The 13955-nt window shown below is 44.7% G+C and overlaps 1 protein-coding gene across 1 annotated transcript in view; it reads left to right on the top strand.

Annotated features, from left to right (window-relative positions):
- The first annotated feature begins 902 nt into the window (after positions 1 to 902).
- BIN2 (bridging integrator 2) overlaps positions 903 to 13955 on the top strand; it is a 37812-nt gene continuing 24759 nt past the window's right edge. The window contains 4 exon segments of the mRNA XM_004388342.2: positions 903 to 947; positions 949 to 975; positions 977 to 1081; positions 11942 to 12022. Of these exon segments, the coding sequence (XP_004388399.2) occupies positions 903 to 947; positions 949 to 975; positions 977 to 1081; positions 11942 to 12022 (258 nt within the window).

The following is a 13955-nucleotide window of genomic DNA, read 5'->3' as shown; positions in this document are numbered from 1 at the left end:
CATCCTGCCTCCATCTGGTATGCTGCACTCCACCCAGCTAGAAAAACTTGCTCCCCATCCCAAGCTATCTTTGTTGGGATCTTCTCCTTTTCTTGGGACCCACATTTTTCTCTCCAGCTCAGTTGTTCCTCTCCTTTCAAATCCAGAACTGGAGTCCCATCCCCTTTCCACACTCAACCCGTATGAGTCCCAGGCCTAGAGCCAACCTTGTTGGCAGTGGCTTAACATTTTTCAAAACTGCAACCTGAGGTAAGAAATACATTTTACTTGGCGACCCAGCATGCATACCCATACGACTGAAACACGTTTCCCGATACAATAAATACCCTTAGTTAGAGGAAATCACAGTCTTTTCTATACTATTATTTCAGTTATTTTCCAGTGCTGATTACCATAGCTAATTTGCTTTCCCTAAAGAATGACTCTTGGCCCACACTCGTGAACCCTGTTCAATAGGGCTGGTGTTCCTGCACCTCAGGGCCAGAGCCACAGAAGTTGGACTTGAGTGAGAACCTCCCAAGGGCATGCCCAAATCTCTGCTTCTCTAATCTAGCCTCCTCTGAACAGGCCCAGCCCCCTAGCCAGAGCTCGGGATATCCCCCGTCGGGCTCAATGCTTTGGGCGTCGAGGTGCTCCAGGCCCTTCTCGTTGAAGCGTGGACGGGCCACGGGGCGGTCTCAGCGGCGGGCCATGGGAGAGGGCCTCAGGGCGCTCCGCTGCGCTGAACTTGGAGTGGGCCTCGAAGTGGATTTTGCGGAAGGTCTCAGGGTGGCCGCAGTGTAGACACGGCTCGGTGCACTATGCCTCGGAGTGATCCCCGGGGTGGTCTTGGGGATCTCGGGGCGGGGCCCACGCAGCTGCACAGGTGCAGCGAGGCGGGAAGTACGAGGCCCGCCCGCCGGATGCGAGGCATGCTGGGAGCCCGCACTTCCTCTTCAGGGGCCTCTAGAAAACCACAGGGAGCAGGGCCAGGGCAGGCCGTCCCCAGGGAGCCGGCAGGATGGCCGAGAGCAAGGCCGGCGGTGCTGCCGGCCTCTTCGCCAAGCAGGTGCAGAAGAAGTTCAGCAGGGCCCAGGAGAAGGTAGGTGATCGGATCTCGCCTCCTGCTTGTCCTTCCGAGGCTAGGACGGCGGGAGGGGCGTGCAGGGCGCTTAAGGGCCCCGGGAGCCCAGGCCGAGAGAGGAGAGTCTCCGACTTCTCCCGGAAATGGGAGTGGAAAATGGGTTTCCATGTATACGGGCAGACTGAGAGAGAACGGAAGAAAACCACTCAATCTTGAGCAAGGATGTGAGAAGCTGAGGAGACACCGATCTCTCAGGAATCTCTCAGGCTGGGTTTGAGGCTTTTGATCTAGAAAAGGTGAAGGATATATGTAGTAGGCTAGCAATCCAGCGAGGTTGGTATTTTACAGATGGTGAAATACACGGTTCAAAGAGTGTAACTTTCCCAAAGTTATAAAACACCACCGACTAGCTGTGATGTTGTGATACTGGTGAGTACCGCCAGTTAACTTGGATTGGGAGCCTACTGAGGACTCTAGAATGACTCTGCATAATTCTCTCTGTACCTAACCCTGCCTGGCCTCTGGGTGTTGTTTAAGCTTATGTAACCAGTTAGCCCATATCTGCTTCCTTTATCGTCTTTGGAGCCTTGGAGAGTACACCACCCAGGATGATGAAGGAGAATCTATTTTTAGATTGTGTTCTTCGCTGGCCCTGGATAGCCTTACTCCAACACTAGCGTTTTGGTAGGTTGTGGTCAGTAACATTCCTGCTTATGTAGACTGTATGGACACTTCTTGAAACATTTTAACAGCATTCTTCTTTCTGCCTGTCCAGAGTATTTTCATTGTTGCTTTTCAGATCTCTTGCTTTCCACCTAACAACACTGGTTTAGAGGAGATGGTATGGGAAGACAACACAAGTCAGGAGAAAAAGGGGGAGGGAGGGCCAAGGAGGACCTGAGATAGAGTATTGGTTTTCTGAAGGTTCATGGTCTTATTTTAGAGGCATTTGGATGAACAGCACATACTCTTCTAAAGGTGGAGCCATGGCTTGGGTCCTTGGAAGGATTAAGGGCAACCAGCACTCCCAAGTGGGATGGTTAGCAGAGAACTGATGGAATGTAGATATAGTCCCTGTCTTTAGGAGGCTTTCAATGGAAGGGAGAGGGACTCTATATACTTTCTCTGAGGAAGCTGGAGTCATTTGAAAAAAGGCAAGAAAAAGAGAATGATTTTGTGTGGCCATACTTTGTTACTTCACCTTCCCTTAACTTCACCTTGACCATGGTATCAGCCTCTCCCCAAACTGAGGAGTTACAAATCTGATCTCTCTAGGAGCAAGGCTAATGGGAAGGCCTAGCTGGGGGCAGGTTAAATAAGAGAAGGCTACACTGTGGGCTGGAATAACAACAAACCTCATGGATAATAGTAATTTTTGAAAGACACAGATTTTACCTCATTATTTCACCCCTTGTCTTCATCCAGCCTATCATCAACACTATGCCCTTGCTTTGGTGTTTCTCTCCCTTTTCTGAGCATTGACTCAGAAGCCTTATGTAAATCATTTTCCGGCTCTGAGGAAAGTGCTCAGGTCCTGCGTCTGTAACATGAGATGATTGATGTTTGTTTGGTTACTTGGAAACTCAAAAGTGGCAAATAGGAACCTGGTCTTATGTTAAAGTGAGAAGGACTCCTTGAGCCTCAGAGTTGAAAACCTCCCAGTGGAAGAACCAACTACTCAGGTAGCTTCCTATTGTTCTTGGCCTGAACTCTGAAGAGGTGGAGAGAGAAGAGACTCTGGGGAGCCCCTAGGCTGATGAAAAAATCAAGAGGCTATTCTGAGCTCAGACTCAGACCCAGGGACACACAGACATTGAACTTGGAGTGGTATAACTGGCACCCTAGAGGTTGTGGTAGGGTGGGAATGGCCTGGGTTCTGAGGAGGGAGCTCACTTCATCCAGCCTGGAACCATAGTCACTGAGTGTTGGGAAGTTATTGGGAACAAGATAAAGAGGAAGAAAGTTAAAAAAAAAAAAAAAGGACTTCCTGGGAAACTGATTTGTCTATAAGCAGTTGGATTTAATCTTCTGAGTAACAACTGTAATAGCTAATGTGTCAAATAGTCAGATGTGTCCGGTATCAAGGGCATACTATGAACCAGGCACCAGAATATAATAAAAAAGACATGATCCCTCCTTTTATGGAGTGCACGTTCTAGTGATATATCTTTCTTTATCTTTATAACCCATGAAGGAAATTATTAGTATCCCAATTTTAGAAATGAGGAAACAATGCTCAAAAGAGATTGGTAAGTGGCAGAACTATAACTGAAACCCAGGTGTCCTGCCTTTGAATCTAAACGTTAGACTGCTCCCTTTACAACGTGCCTGATAAGCCACTCTGACATCTGTGCCTCCCCGCTTCCTGCTGATCCTCTCCCAGAAGGAGCAGAGCTAGGAGTGGAAACACCGTTCGCTGAGGCCTCCTCTTCTGAAATGCCATAGGGGAAGGTCTGGTGGAACTTAACAATGTTAAACACAATGGGGATGCAGCATTCTCCTCCTTGTTCTATTTTCCAGTTCCCACTCAAACTCAGCATGAGACTGAATTCAAGCTGTCTTTATTGTGTTTTTACAGTTTGATACATCTTCACATTTCAAACTAATGCTTTTACCATCTGTGATTTCTCTGTGGCAAACCTCTTGGATCTCCCCTGAGAAAGGGCATTGTTTACCACTCCTTTGTTGGTCTTACTTCCTCTGTTGACTTTTACTCATCTTGTGTGCCAGAGGGTTCAATTCAACAAATATTTACAGGAAAACCCCTTTGTACAAGGTACTGAGAGAGAATTTAGAGATGAGTAAGGCAATCTTGACTGCCAGAAGCTTACAATCTAGTTTAAAAAAGTAAAATAAGTGACCTGAAAGATACGTAAGTCTTTGTGGGAATTCAGGGGACAGAAGGTTACATCTGATTGGGGAGAATCAAGACAAGCTTTATGGTAGAGACTGATCTGAGATAGAAATTGTGGATGATTAGGAGTTCCTTAGGCAAGAGTGGTGAGAGAGCATTCCCACTGAGGAATGCCAGCATAAACAAAGCATGGAGTCTGGGAGTCTGTTTTAGGCAGAATAGTGAGAAATGCAGCTGAGCTAGAACATAGAAAGTGGCGGGAGAAAAAACTAGAAAAACTATATTAGGGCTATCTTAGTTATCTAGTGCTGCTATAACAGAAATACCACAGGTGGGTGGCTTTAACAAACAAGTTTATTCACTTAAGTCTAGGAGGCCAGATGTCTGAATTCAGGGTACCAGCTCCCAGGGAAGGCTTTCTCTCTCTGTTGATTCTAGGGGAAGGTCCTTGTCATCAATCTTCCCCGGTCTAGGAGTTTCTCAGTGCAAGGACCCCCCCCAGGTCCAAAGGACGTGTGCCACTCCCAGCGCTTCTTTCTTGGTGGCATGAGATCCCTCTCCTCTCTGCTCAATTCTCTCTTTAAAAATATAAATCCTGTAGATTGTGTCCTACCTCATTAACATAACTGCCTCTAATCTTGCCTCATTAACATCATAGAAGTTAGGATTTACAACATGTAGGATAATCACATCAGATTACAAAATGGTGGACAACCACACAGTACTGGGAATCATGGCCTAGCCAAGTTGATTCATATTTTTGGGGGACACAATTCAATCCATAACTTTCCACCCTTTGGCCTCCCCCAAAATCCATGTCCTTGCCACATGTAAAACACATCCATCCCATCATATCATCCCAAATCTTAAAGCAACTCCAAGTCCAAAATACCATCTTCTGCAAAATTCCTTTTCATCTATGAAATTTAGAATACAAGTTATCTGCTTCCAAAGTACCAATGATAGAACAGGCACAAGCTAGACATTTCCATTATAAATGGGAGAAATTAGAGGGAAACAAGGGATAAAAGGCACCAGCAAGTCACAGAACACGTTACATTAGCTCTCAAGCTTTGAAAATAATCCTCTGTTCTCTGAGACCGTTTAGGCAATTGCCCTGCCCTCCCGACTCTGGGTGTTTGGCACACTTTCTGGATTCTGGGTAAAGGCCCCTCAGTCCTGGGCTTCAGCTCTACCTTCCAGGCCCACTGGAACAGCAACTCTGCTCCCCTGCCTTTGGGCAGCCCCATTCTCCTAGTCCATCTGAGTGGCGACCCTATCCCCTTAGCCCCGGCAGGCCCCACTCTTCTACCCCTTGGGCATGGCAGCCCTGCCCCCTCAGCTTTGGGCAGTGGATCTGGCCCCATCCCACTGGCACTCATAAAAGGCAACCCCACAATCAGAACCAAGTTGGTGAAATCTAACTCTTTGAAACCTAGGATGCTGTTGCCCCACCCTTTGAAACCCTGGAGGCCATGGCTCCACCCTTTGAGACCCCAGATATCACGTCCCTACCCTTTGAGACTGAGGCAGCTCTAATTTCTGTGTTCCTTGTCTCTTCAGCTTCTGCTTCCTTTTTCCTTGCCCTCTTGGCCCCTACCCCTCGGGCCTCTTGAGCTGGCCCAGCATCTGCCCTGCTCCTGAAAGTGTTCCAAAGCTCTTTAACTCTACTATAAGTGCCTGGAGGCACTCTACTCCACCAGTAAACCTCAGCCAGAAGGCAGTCCACTCTCTCGCTCCCTAGGTCAGCTCCTGCGTCATCTCACTTCAGTCTCCTGCTTCTGTTGCTGCCTTTTCTCTGCTGCTGCTTCTTGCTGTCTGCTCCATCTCTGGTGTTAAAGCTCTTCTCACTTCCTTCTAAATCCTCACCAGAATTGTCTTTGATGTCCATAATTCCACCAACAGTCTCTTCAAGGCAATCTAGGCTTTTACTGTTAGTCACCTTAAAACTCTTCCAGCCTATACCCATTCACAGTTTCAAAACCACTTCTACATTTTAGGTATTTATTAGAGCAGCACCCCACTCTCCAGGTACCAAATTCTATCTTAGTTATCAAGTGCTGTTGTAACAGAAATTCCACAAGTGGGTGGCTTTAACAAACTGAAATTTATTCTGTCACAGTCTAGGAGGCTAGAAGTCCGAATTCAGGGCACCAGCTCCCAGGGAAGGCTTTCTCTCTCTGATGGTTCTGGGGGAAGGTCCTTTTCATCAATCTTCCCCTGGTCTAGGAGCTTCTCAGCACAGGGACCCCAGGTCCAAAGGATGTGCTCTGCTCCCAGCACTTTTTTCTTGGTGGCATGAGGTCCCTTTCCTCGATTCTGTCCTTTATGTTTCAAAAGAGATTGACTCAAGATAAAACCTAATCCTGTAGATTGAGTCCTGCTTCAAACATAACTGCCTCTAATCTTGCCTCATTAACATCATAGAAGTTAGGATTTATAACACATAGGATAATCACATCAGATGACAAAATGGTGGGCAACCACACAATACTGGGAATCATGGCCTAGCCAAGTTGACACACATTTTTGGGGGACACTATTCAATCCATAACAAGGACCATAGAGAAGTGCCTCAGAAGCCAGGGAGAATCACCTGTCGTTGATTTGTTAGACCTGTTCATGTCTCTAGGCCTTCACACATGCTGTTCCTTCTGCTTGGAACACTCTTCCTCCTCCACCCCTCACTAACTTAATAAATAATAATTAATGAAAAATAATAAAATGATAATTTTAAGTACATAGAAAAGTTGGAAAAATACTATATTAAATATCCATGTACTCTACATACGGACTAAATAATAGTTAACATTTTGCCAAATTTGCTTCATAGCTCTATTATCTGTATGTTGTTGTTATTATTTTTGCCAAATTTGCTTCATATCTCTATTATCTATATGTTGTTGTTGTTATTGTTCACTGCCATTGAGTCAGCCCCCGACTCATGGTGACCCCATGTGTGACAGAGTAGAACTGCTCCATAGAATTTCCTTGATTGTAATCTTAATGGAAGGAGCCCTGGTGGAATGGTTAAGCGCTCAGCTGTTAACCAAAAGGTCAGCGATTTGAAAGCACCAGTGGCTTCATGGGAGAAAAAACCTGGCATTCTGCTCCTCTATAGATTTACAGCCTAGAAAACCCTATGGGGCAGTTCTACTCTGCCTTATAGGGTCACTATGAGTCGGATTCAATTCAATGGCACACAGCAGCAATCTTAAATGGAAGCAGATTGCTAGGCCTTTTCTTCCGTGTAGCTGCTGGGTGGGTTCAAACTGCCAACCTTTAGGGTAGCAGCCAATCGCAAATAGCTTACACCATCTGGGCTCCTTTTATTTATGTATGTATATGTATACATTCAGGAGCCCTGGTGGTGCAGTGGTTAAGAGCTCGGTTGCTAACCAAAAGATCTGCAATTCAAATCCACCAGCCACTGCCTTGGAAACCCTATGGGGCAGTCCTACTCTGTCCTATAGGGGTGCTATGAGTTGGAATCGATGGGACAGCAATGGGTTTGTTTGTTTGTTTTTGGTTATGCATACATATAAGAATAAATACACACATACACACAGGGTTTTTTTAAAGCCATTTGAAAGTAATTTGCAAACATCATGACACTCTACCTTAGCGTGTAATTAAATAAGGATTTCTTACATAACCACAATACTGCTGTCACACCTAACAAAAATTTTTTAACAAAATTCTATAATATCATCTAATATCCAGACTCTATTCAAATTATCCCAATTAAGAGAATTAACTAAAATTTAATAAATAATTATGGGAAGGGTCATGGTGAGGAACTTCAGCCACTAAATATATATACAGTGATTTTTTTTTTTTAAAAGCTTTAACCCAAACCCTAACTTTTTATTTTGGAAGATTTCAAATGCACAGAAAAATTATAAGAACAGGTCAATGAACATTGGAACTTTCTTCATCCAGATTCACCCAGTGTTAACTCTTTGCCACATTAGCTTTTGCTGTTGCTCATTCTCTCAAAATATTTGTATTCTAATTTCTCAGCTGCCAGGCCAGGCAAACTGGGGCAGAATTCTTAGGGTAGGACTTTAGGGATTGGCATTCTGTGGACTTTCATTAGGAAGTGATCTAAAAAGTAGAATTTATTCATTCTTACAACAAACATCTGTGGAGCATCTGTATACCCTCTTCAAAGAACTCTAGTTGAGGAAGATCACCTACAACATAGTATAAGCGCCTTGACACGGGGTCCTGTTGGTTACAGCAACAGATGACTTTAGGCCCAGGCACTGGGTTATGTTTCTAGGATGATAATACTCACCTTTTCACTTTCAGAGGCTAAGATGAGACGTTCCCTCAGCATACTCCCATGGCCTCTAAGCCTTTAGCTTTGAGCCTTTTGGGGATTCAGGAGATTGGTCTGCCCTGGGGTGTCCAACACTAACCCTAGACTGAGTTTACTCTTCTCTATCCTTGTAGTTCCCTCCACCTAAGAAGAATTATGCCCCAGGCAAAGGAAAGGAGGAGTAGCAGGAAGGAAGTGAGAGCTCCACTCACCACTAAACTAGGTGGTTTTGCAATTTACTGGCAGAAGACAGTGTTTTGTTGGGGGAAGAGGGTGGAGCCTGGGAGGATGGCAGACTGCATACCCCGGGCCCACAGTGAGTGAGGTAGAGATGGAGACAGACACAGATGAACAGATATGGCTAAACCAAAAGGAATAAAGACAGGCATTTACAGGTAAGGGGATGGAACTACACATGATAGTGGGTATGTATTGAGTGCTTACTGTAGGGCAGGCTCTGTGAAAGCAGTTTACGTACATAATATCATTTAATCCTCCAGGAGATAAATACTATCTTAATTGGGAAAGGAGGGCTGTATAAACTGAGGCTCAAGAGTTTAAGTGACTTACCCAAAGACTTATAGCCAGTAAGTGGAAAGGCCAAGATTGGAGCCTGTATCTGACTCCAGAGCCCTTGATCTTAACCACTATAGTGAGAGCTCCGGAAGAGACACTAACCCCACGATTAAAAAGGGAGACACTTGAATCAGAGTCTCTACTCAAAGTCTTCATCACTCCCGAAACCTGGGCACTCCTTCACAATGAGACTTTGTTATGGGTTGAATTGCATTCCCCAGAAATGTGTGTCAAGTTGGCTAGGTTATAATTCCCAGTATTGTGTGATTGTCTTCCATTTTGTGATCTAAGTATCCTATGTGTTGTAAATCCTAACCTCTATGATGTTAATGAGGCAGGATTGGAGGCAGTTATGTTAATGAGGTAGGACACAATCTGCAGGATTTGGTTGTATCTTGAGTCAATCTCTTTTGAGATACAAAAGAGAGAAGCTAGCAGAGAGGAGAGGGACCTCATACCACCAAGAAAGAAGAGCCAGGAGCAGAGCACATGCTTTTTGGACTCAGGGTCCCTGCCCTGAGAAAATCCTAGACTCAAGGGAAGATTGATAACGATTCCTCCAGAACTGACAGAGGAAGCCTTCCCCAGGAGCTGGCACCCTGAATTCAGACTTCTAGCCTGCTAGACTGTGAGAGAATAAATTTCTGTTTGTTAAAGCCATCTACTTGTGGTATTTCTGTTATAGCAGCACTACGTAACTAAGACAGACTCCAACCTCCCTTTTTAGCTTTTTCCCTACCACTCCCCATCACACACCCTAAACCAGCCATGCTGAACAAGCTGATGAAGCTCCCATGAATTTTTGTACTCCCGTGACTTTGCCAGTGGCTGTTGTCCTTTCCTGGAATCCTTTCTGCCCTCACCCTTTATACTCTTATTTTAATCTAGCAAAATCTTACTTCAAGGTCTAGCCTATTCATCCCCTGCTGTGTCAGTCTCACTTTCCTTCCTTTTATAATTATTAAGCATCTATTTGCCTGAATAGTGAATAATCTAGATGATCCTTAAGGATGTCACAGTTTAGGAGACATGGACAGATAAATACAAATGATACAACCATAATAGAAGTGTATATAAGGTACAGAAGTTTGCAGGCACTTAAAAGAAATGTGGTTAAGTGTCATGAAAGATATGGAGTATGAACTAACTTTTATAGATATTTGCCTGACGCAAGGTAGGGGAAATAGCATTCCAGGAAGAGGAAACAACATCTGTGACAAACAACATATTCAGGAAACTGAAAAGGTGTTGAGGAGTGAGGCCTGTAGGGAGGAGGAATGATGAGAGCTGAAGCTTAACAAAAAGATCATTAAGACCTGCATGCGTGCTAGCATTTAAACTTTAACTAATCAGGGAGATACATAATGGACATTTAATAAAGTTTGGTTGAGCAGATGAATGGAGAACCAGCAGGTTTTAAGCAGTGACGTGAATTGGTTAGATTTGCATTTTATAAGTGTCACCATGACTGGCATGTAGATGGAGGGATTGGAAGCTGAAGAGACTGTAGGCCTATTGCAGCAGGCTGGGTGAGAAATTGAAGGCTTCTATTAAGGCTTATGGCAGTGAGACTAGGAGAGCACGGAATGGTTTTAGAGATAGATAACATGAGGTGGGATTGACAGAAGTTGTAAGGGATTTGATGAAAGAAGTGAGGGAGGGGTATTAAGGGTGCCTATTGAAATTATGAGGAGCCCTGGTGACACAGGCGCTCAGCTCCTAACTGAATGGTCAGCTGTTCAAATCCACCAGCCACTCTGTGGGAGAAAGATGTGGCAGAGTGCTTCCGTAAAGATTACAGCCTTGGAAACCCTATCGGGCAGTTGTACTCTGTCCTGTGGGGTTGCTGTGGGTTGGAATCGACTCTACAGCAATGGGTTTGTTTTGGTTTATTGAAATTATAACTTGGGCCTGAGAGAATGGTGGTTTCTCCTTCCAGGATGGGGGCTACAGGTAGAAGAGTCAGGACTCTCTCACCACATGTAACCGTTGTTGTTGTGTGCCATCAGTTGATTCCGACTCGTAGTAACCCTATAGGACAGAGTAGAACTGCCCCATAGAGTTTCCCAGGGAGCCCAGGTGGTGCAGTGGTTAAAGTGCTTGGCTGCTAACTGATAGGTCAGCAGTTCAAACCCACCAGCCACTGTGCTGGAGAAAGATGTGACAGTCTGCTCCTGTGAAGATTTACAGCCTTAGAAGCCCTATGAGGCAATTCTCCTCTGTCCTTTAGGGTCATTATGAGTCGGAACCTACTTAACGACCACGGGTTTAATCTTTACAGGAGCAGATCACCAGGTTTTTTCTCCCAAAGAACCTCTGAACTTTTGGTTAGCAGCAGAGCACTTAACCATTGCACCACCAGGGCTCCTTACCACATGTAACTGGTTGTTTATAAGTGAATCTCCTTTATGAGAATAAGCTACACAAGCACAGGGACTGAGTCTTTTTCCTCTCTGTGTCCTTTGTGTTAGCACTGACGCCAGTGTGATGATTGACTCTGAGGTTTCCCAGTGGAGAGGAGATAAACATGGATAGTGTTCATTTCTAGCTGAGTTTCAAATGCATTTTATCAGGGCTTCTCAAAAGTTTTCCACAAGGACCCCTCACAAGAGAAGATTTCCTTGTCCACCTCTCTAACCTCATCTACCATCCACCCAGAGAAATTTGAGGCTATGGCTAGAGGAGGGTCTCTCAAGTGAAAAACATCCTCAAGGCTCATGTTTTATGTTTAAAAACCATGCGTGTTTGCATTCTTTTCATTAATCTTTGTTTTACTATAACATGCCCTCCCCGCCCCCGAAGAAAAAAACCCTTTAAGTAACAATGTCATTCTAAGAAGATGTACCTTATTTATTCTGGGCTTTTATATACCCCTAGCACACTGCCACATACCCCTCCTCCTTCCTCCCATTGCCCTTGATTTCAGTTCCCCTGGGGTACCCCAGTTTGAGAAAAACCGTTACATGATTGTTTCTTCAGCAAGGCGTTACATTCCTAATGCTGTTGGGCTGATAATGAGTACAACAGTTTAGTTAAATGTCTGAGAGAAGCCAGGGTCATATGAAGCCAACAGGTAAGAGAAACTTGACTATAATCTTTAGGCCTTTCTGACTTACTTCCCCAGGTACTGCAGAAGTTGGGGAAAACTGTAGAAACCAAAGATGAACGGTTTGAACAAAGTGCCAGCAACTTCTTCCAGCAACAGGTAATCTGGAGTGGGGGGAATAAAAGTATGGAGGGATAAAGAAGACATGAAGGCTAAGTGGTAAAAGAACAGCAGGTCTGTAAACCAGCAAGCATCTCTACCCACCCTTCTTCCCCCCAGGTGTAAGGGCCACAGACTGACCCACTGCTTATCTTTCCCCAGAGAAGCTTACCTTTCCTGTTCCTGCTCAACCTGGGATTTTGGGGGATAGATGAGTGTTGCTCTTTTCTCTTAGTGGTTACTCTCAGGACTTCCAAGATACAGTGGCATCACCAGGTTCTTAGATAAAACAATGTGAGCTCCTGCTACCCTAGTTTTTAGCGTACTTGTTTCCCCAGGGTGCTTCTTTCCCTCCCTAGGGCTCCTATCACCTCACCAGCCCCATGTTTTCCTTGTTGCCTCTTTGTCCACCACAGCTAACCCACCTAACCCCTTTGTTCTAACATAATACCTCCATCTTTCACTTGTCATCTCTCCACCAAACCTGCTATTCTCACTGTTCTTCCATCAACTGGATATGATGAATAATTTTATGTAGACAATTTCTATTAAGAAGTGGATAACTTACAATTGGTCGCAGCTCATCTGGAGCAAAGGAGAATGAAGAACGCCAAAGACACAAGGAAAATATTAGCCCAAGAGACAGAAGGGGCCACATAAACCAGTGATTCCATCAGCCTGAGACCAGAAGAACTAGATGGTGTCCAGCTACCACCAATGACTGCCCTGAGAGGGAACACAACAGAGAGTCCCTGACGAAGCAGGAGAAAAATGGGGTGCAGAACTCAAATTCTAGTAAAAAGACCAGACTTAATGGTCTGACTGAGACTGGAGGAACCCCAGAGGACATGGCCCCCAGACTCTGTTAACCCAGAACTAAAACCATTCCTGAAGGCAACTCTTCAGACAAAGAATAGACTGGACTGTAAGACATAAAATGATACTCATGAAGAGTGTGCTTCTTAGTTCAAGTAGATATACGAGACTAAATGGGCAGCTCCTGTCTGGAGGCAAGATGAGAAGGCAGAAAGGGATAGGAGCTGGTTGAATGAACATGAGAAATCTGGGGCGGAAAGGAGGAATGTGCGATCACATTATAGGGATAGCAACTAGGGTCACATAACAGTGTGTGTATAAATTTTTGTATGAGAAACTAACTTGAGCTGTAAACTCTCACCTAAAGCACAATAAAAGAAAAAAAAAGTGGATAACTTTAAGGTGTAACCTACTGTGGGATATCTGACTTTCCATCTATCATGTGCCAGGCAAGCATTAACGTGCATTATCTCATTTAATTCTCACATCAGCCCTGGAGATTGCTCTCCCCTCTTTATAATAAAAGGAAGTTATTTGTGTAAATGAAACCCAGTTAATTGAATTATATAGAAAATGATTGAGGAATTTTACACTAAAGAGGATATTACCTGTTGTCATGGATTGAATTATGTCCCCCAAAAAATGTGTATATCAATTTGGCTGGGCCATGATTCCCAGTATTGTGTGGTTGTCCTCCATTTTGTGATTGTAATTTTATGTTAAAGAGGATTCAGGTGGGATTGTAACACCTTTACTAAGGTCACATCCCTGATCCAATGTAAAGGGAGTTTCCCTGGGGTGTGGCGTGTACCATGTTTTATCTTACAAGAGATAAAAGGAAAGGGAAGCAAGCAGAGAGTTGGGGACCTCATACTACCAAAAAAGCAGTGCCGGAGCAGAGTGCGTCCTTTGGACCCAGGCTTCCTGTGCGGAGAAGCTCCTAGTGCAGCAAAAGACTGATGAGAAGGACCTTCCTCCAGAGCCAACAGAGAGAGAAAGCCTTCCCCTGGAGCTGACGCCCTGAATTTGGACTTGTAGCCTACTAGACTGTGAGAAAATAAATTTCTCTTTGTTAAAGCCATCCACTTGTGGTATTTCTGTTATAGCAGCACTAGAT

Source organism: Trichechus manatus, unplaced genomic scaffold (assembly GCF_000243295.1).
Source record: "Trichechus manatus latirostris isolate Lorelei unplaced genomic scaffold, TriManLat1.0 scaffold00209, whole genome shotgun sequence".
Taxonomy (NCBI): Eukaryota; Metazoa; Chordata; class Mammalia; order Sirenia; family Trichechidae; genus Trichechus; species Trichechus manatus.
The sequence above is the reverse complement of the archived record's forward strand: the minus strand, read 5'-3'. Positions and strand labels throughout refer to the sequence as shown.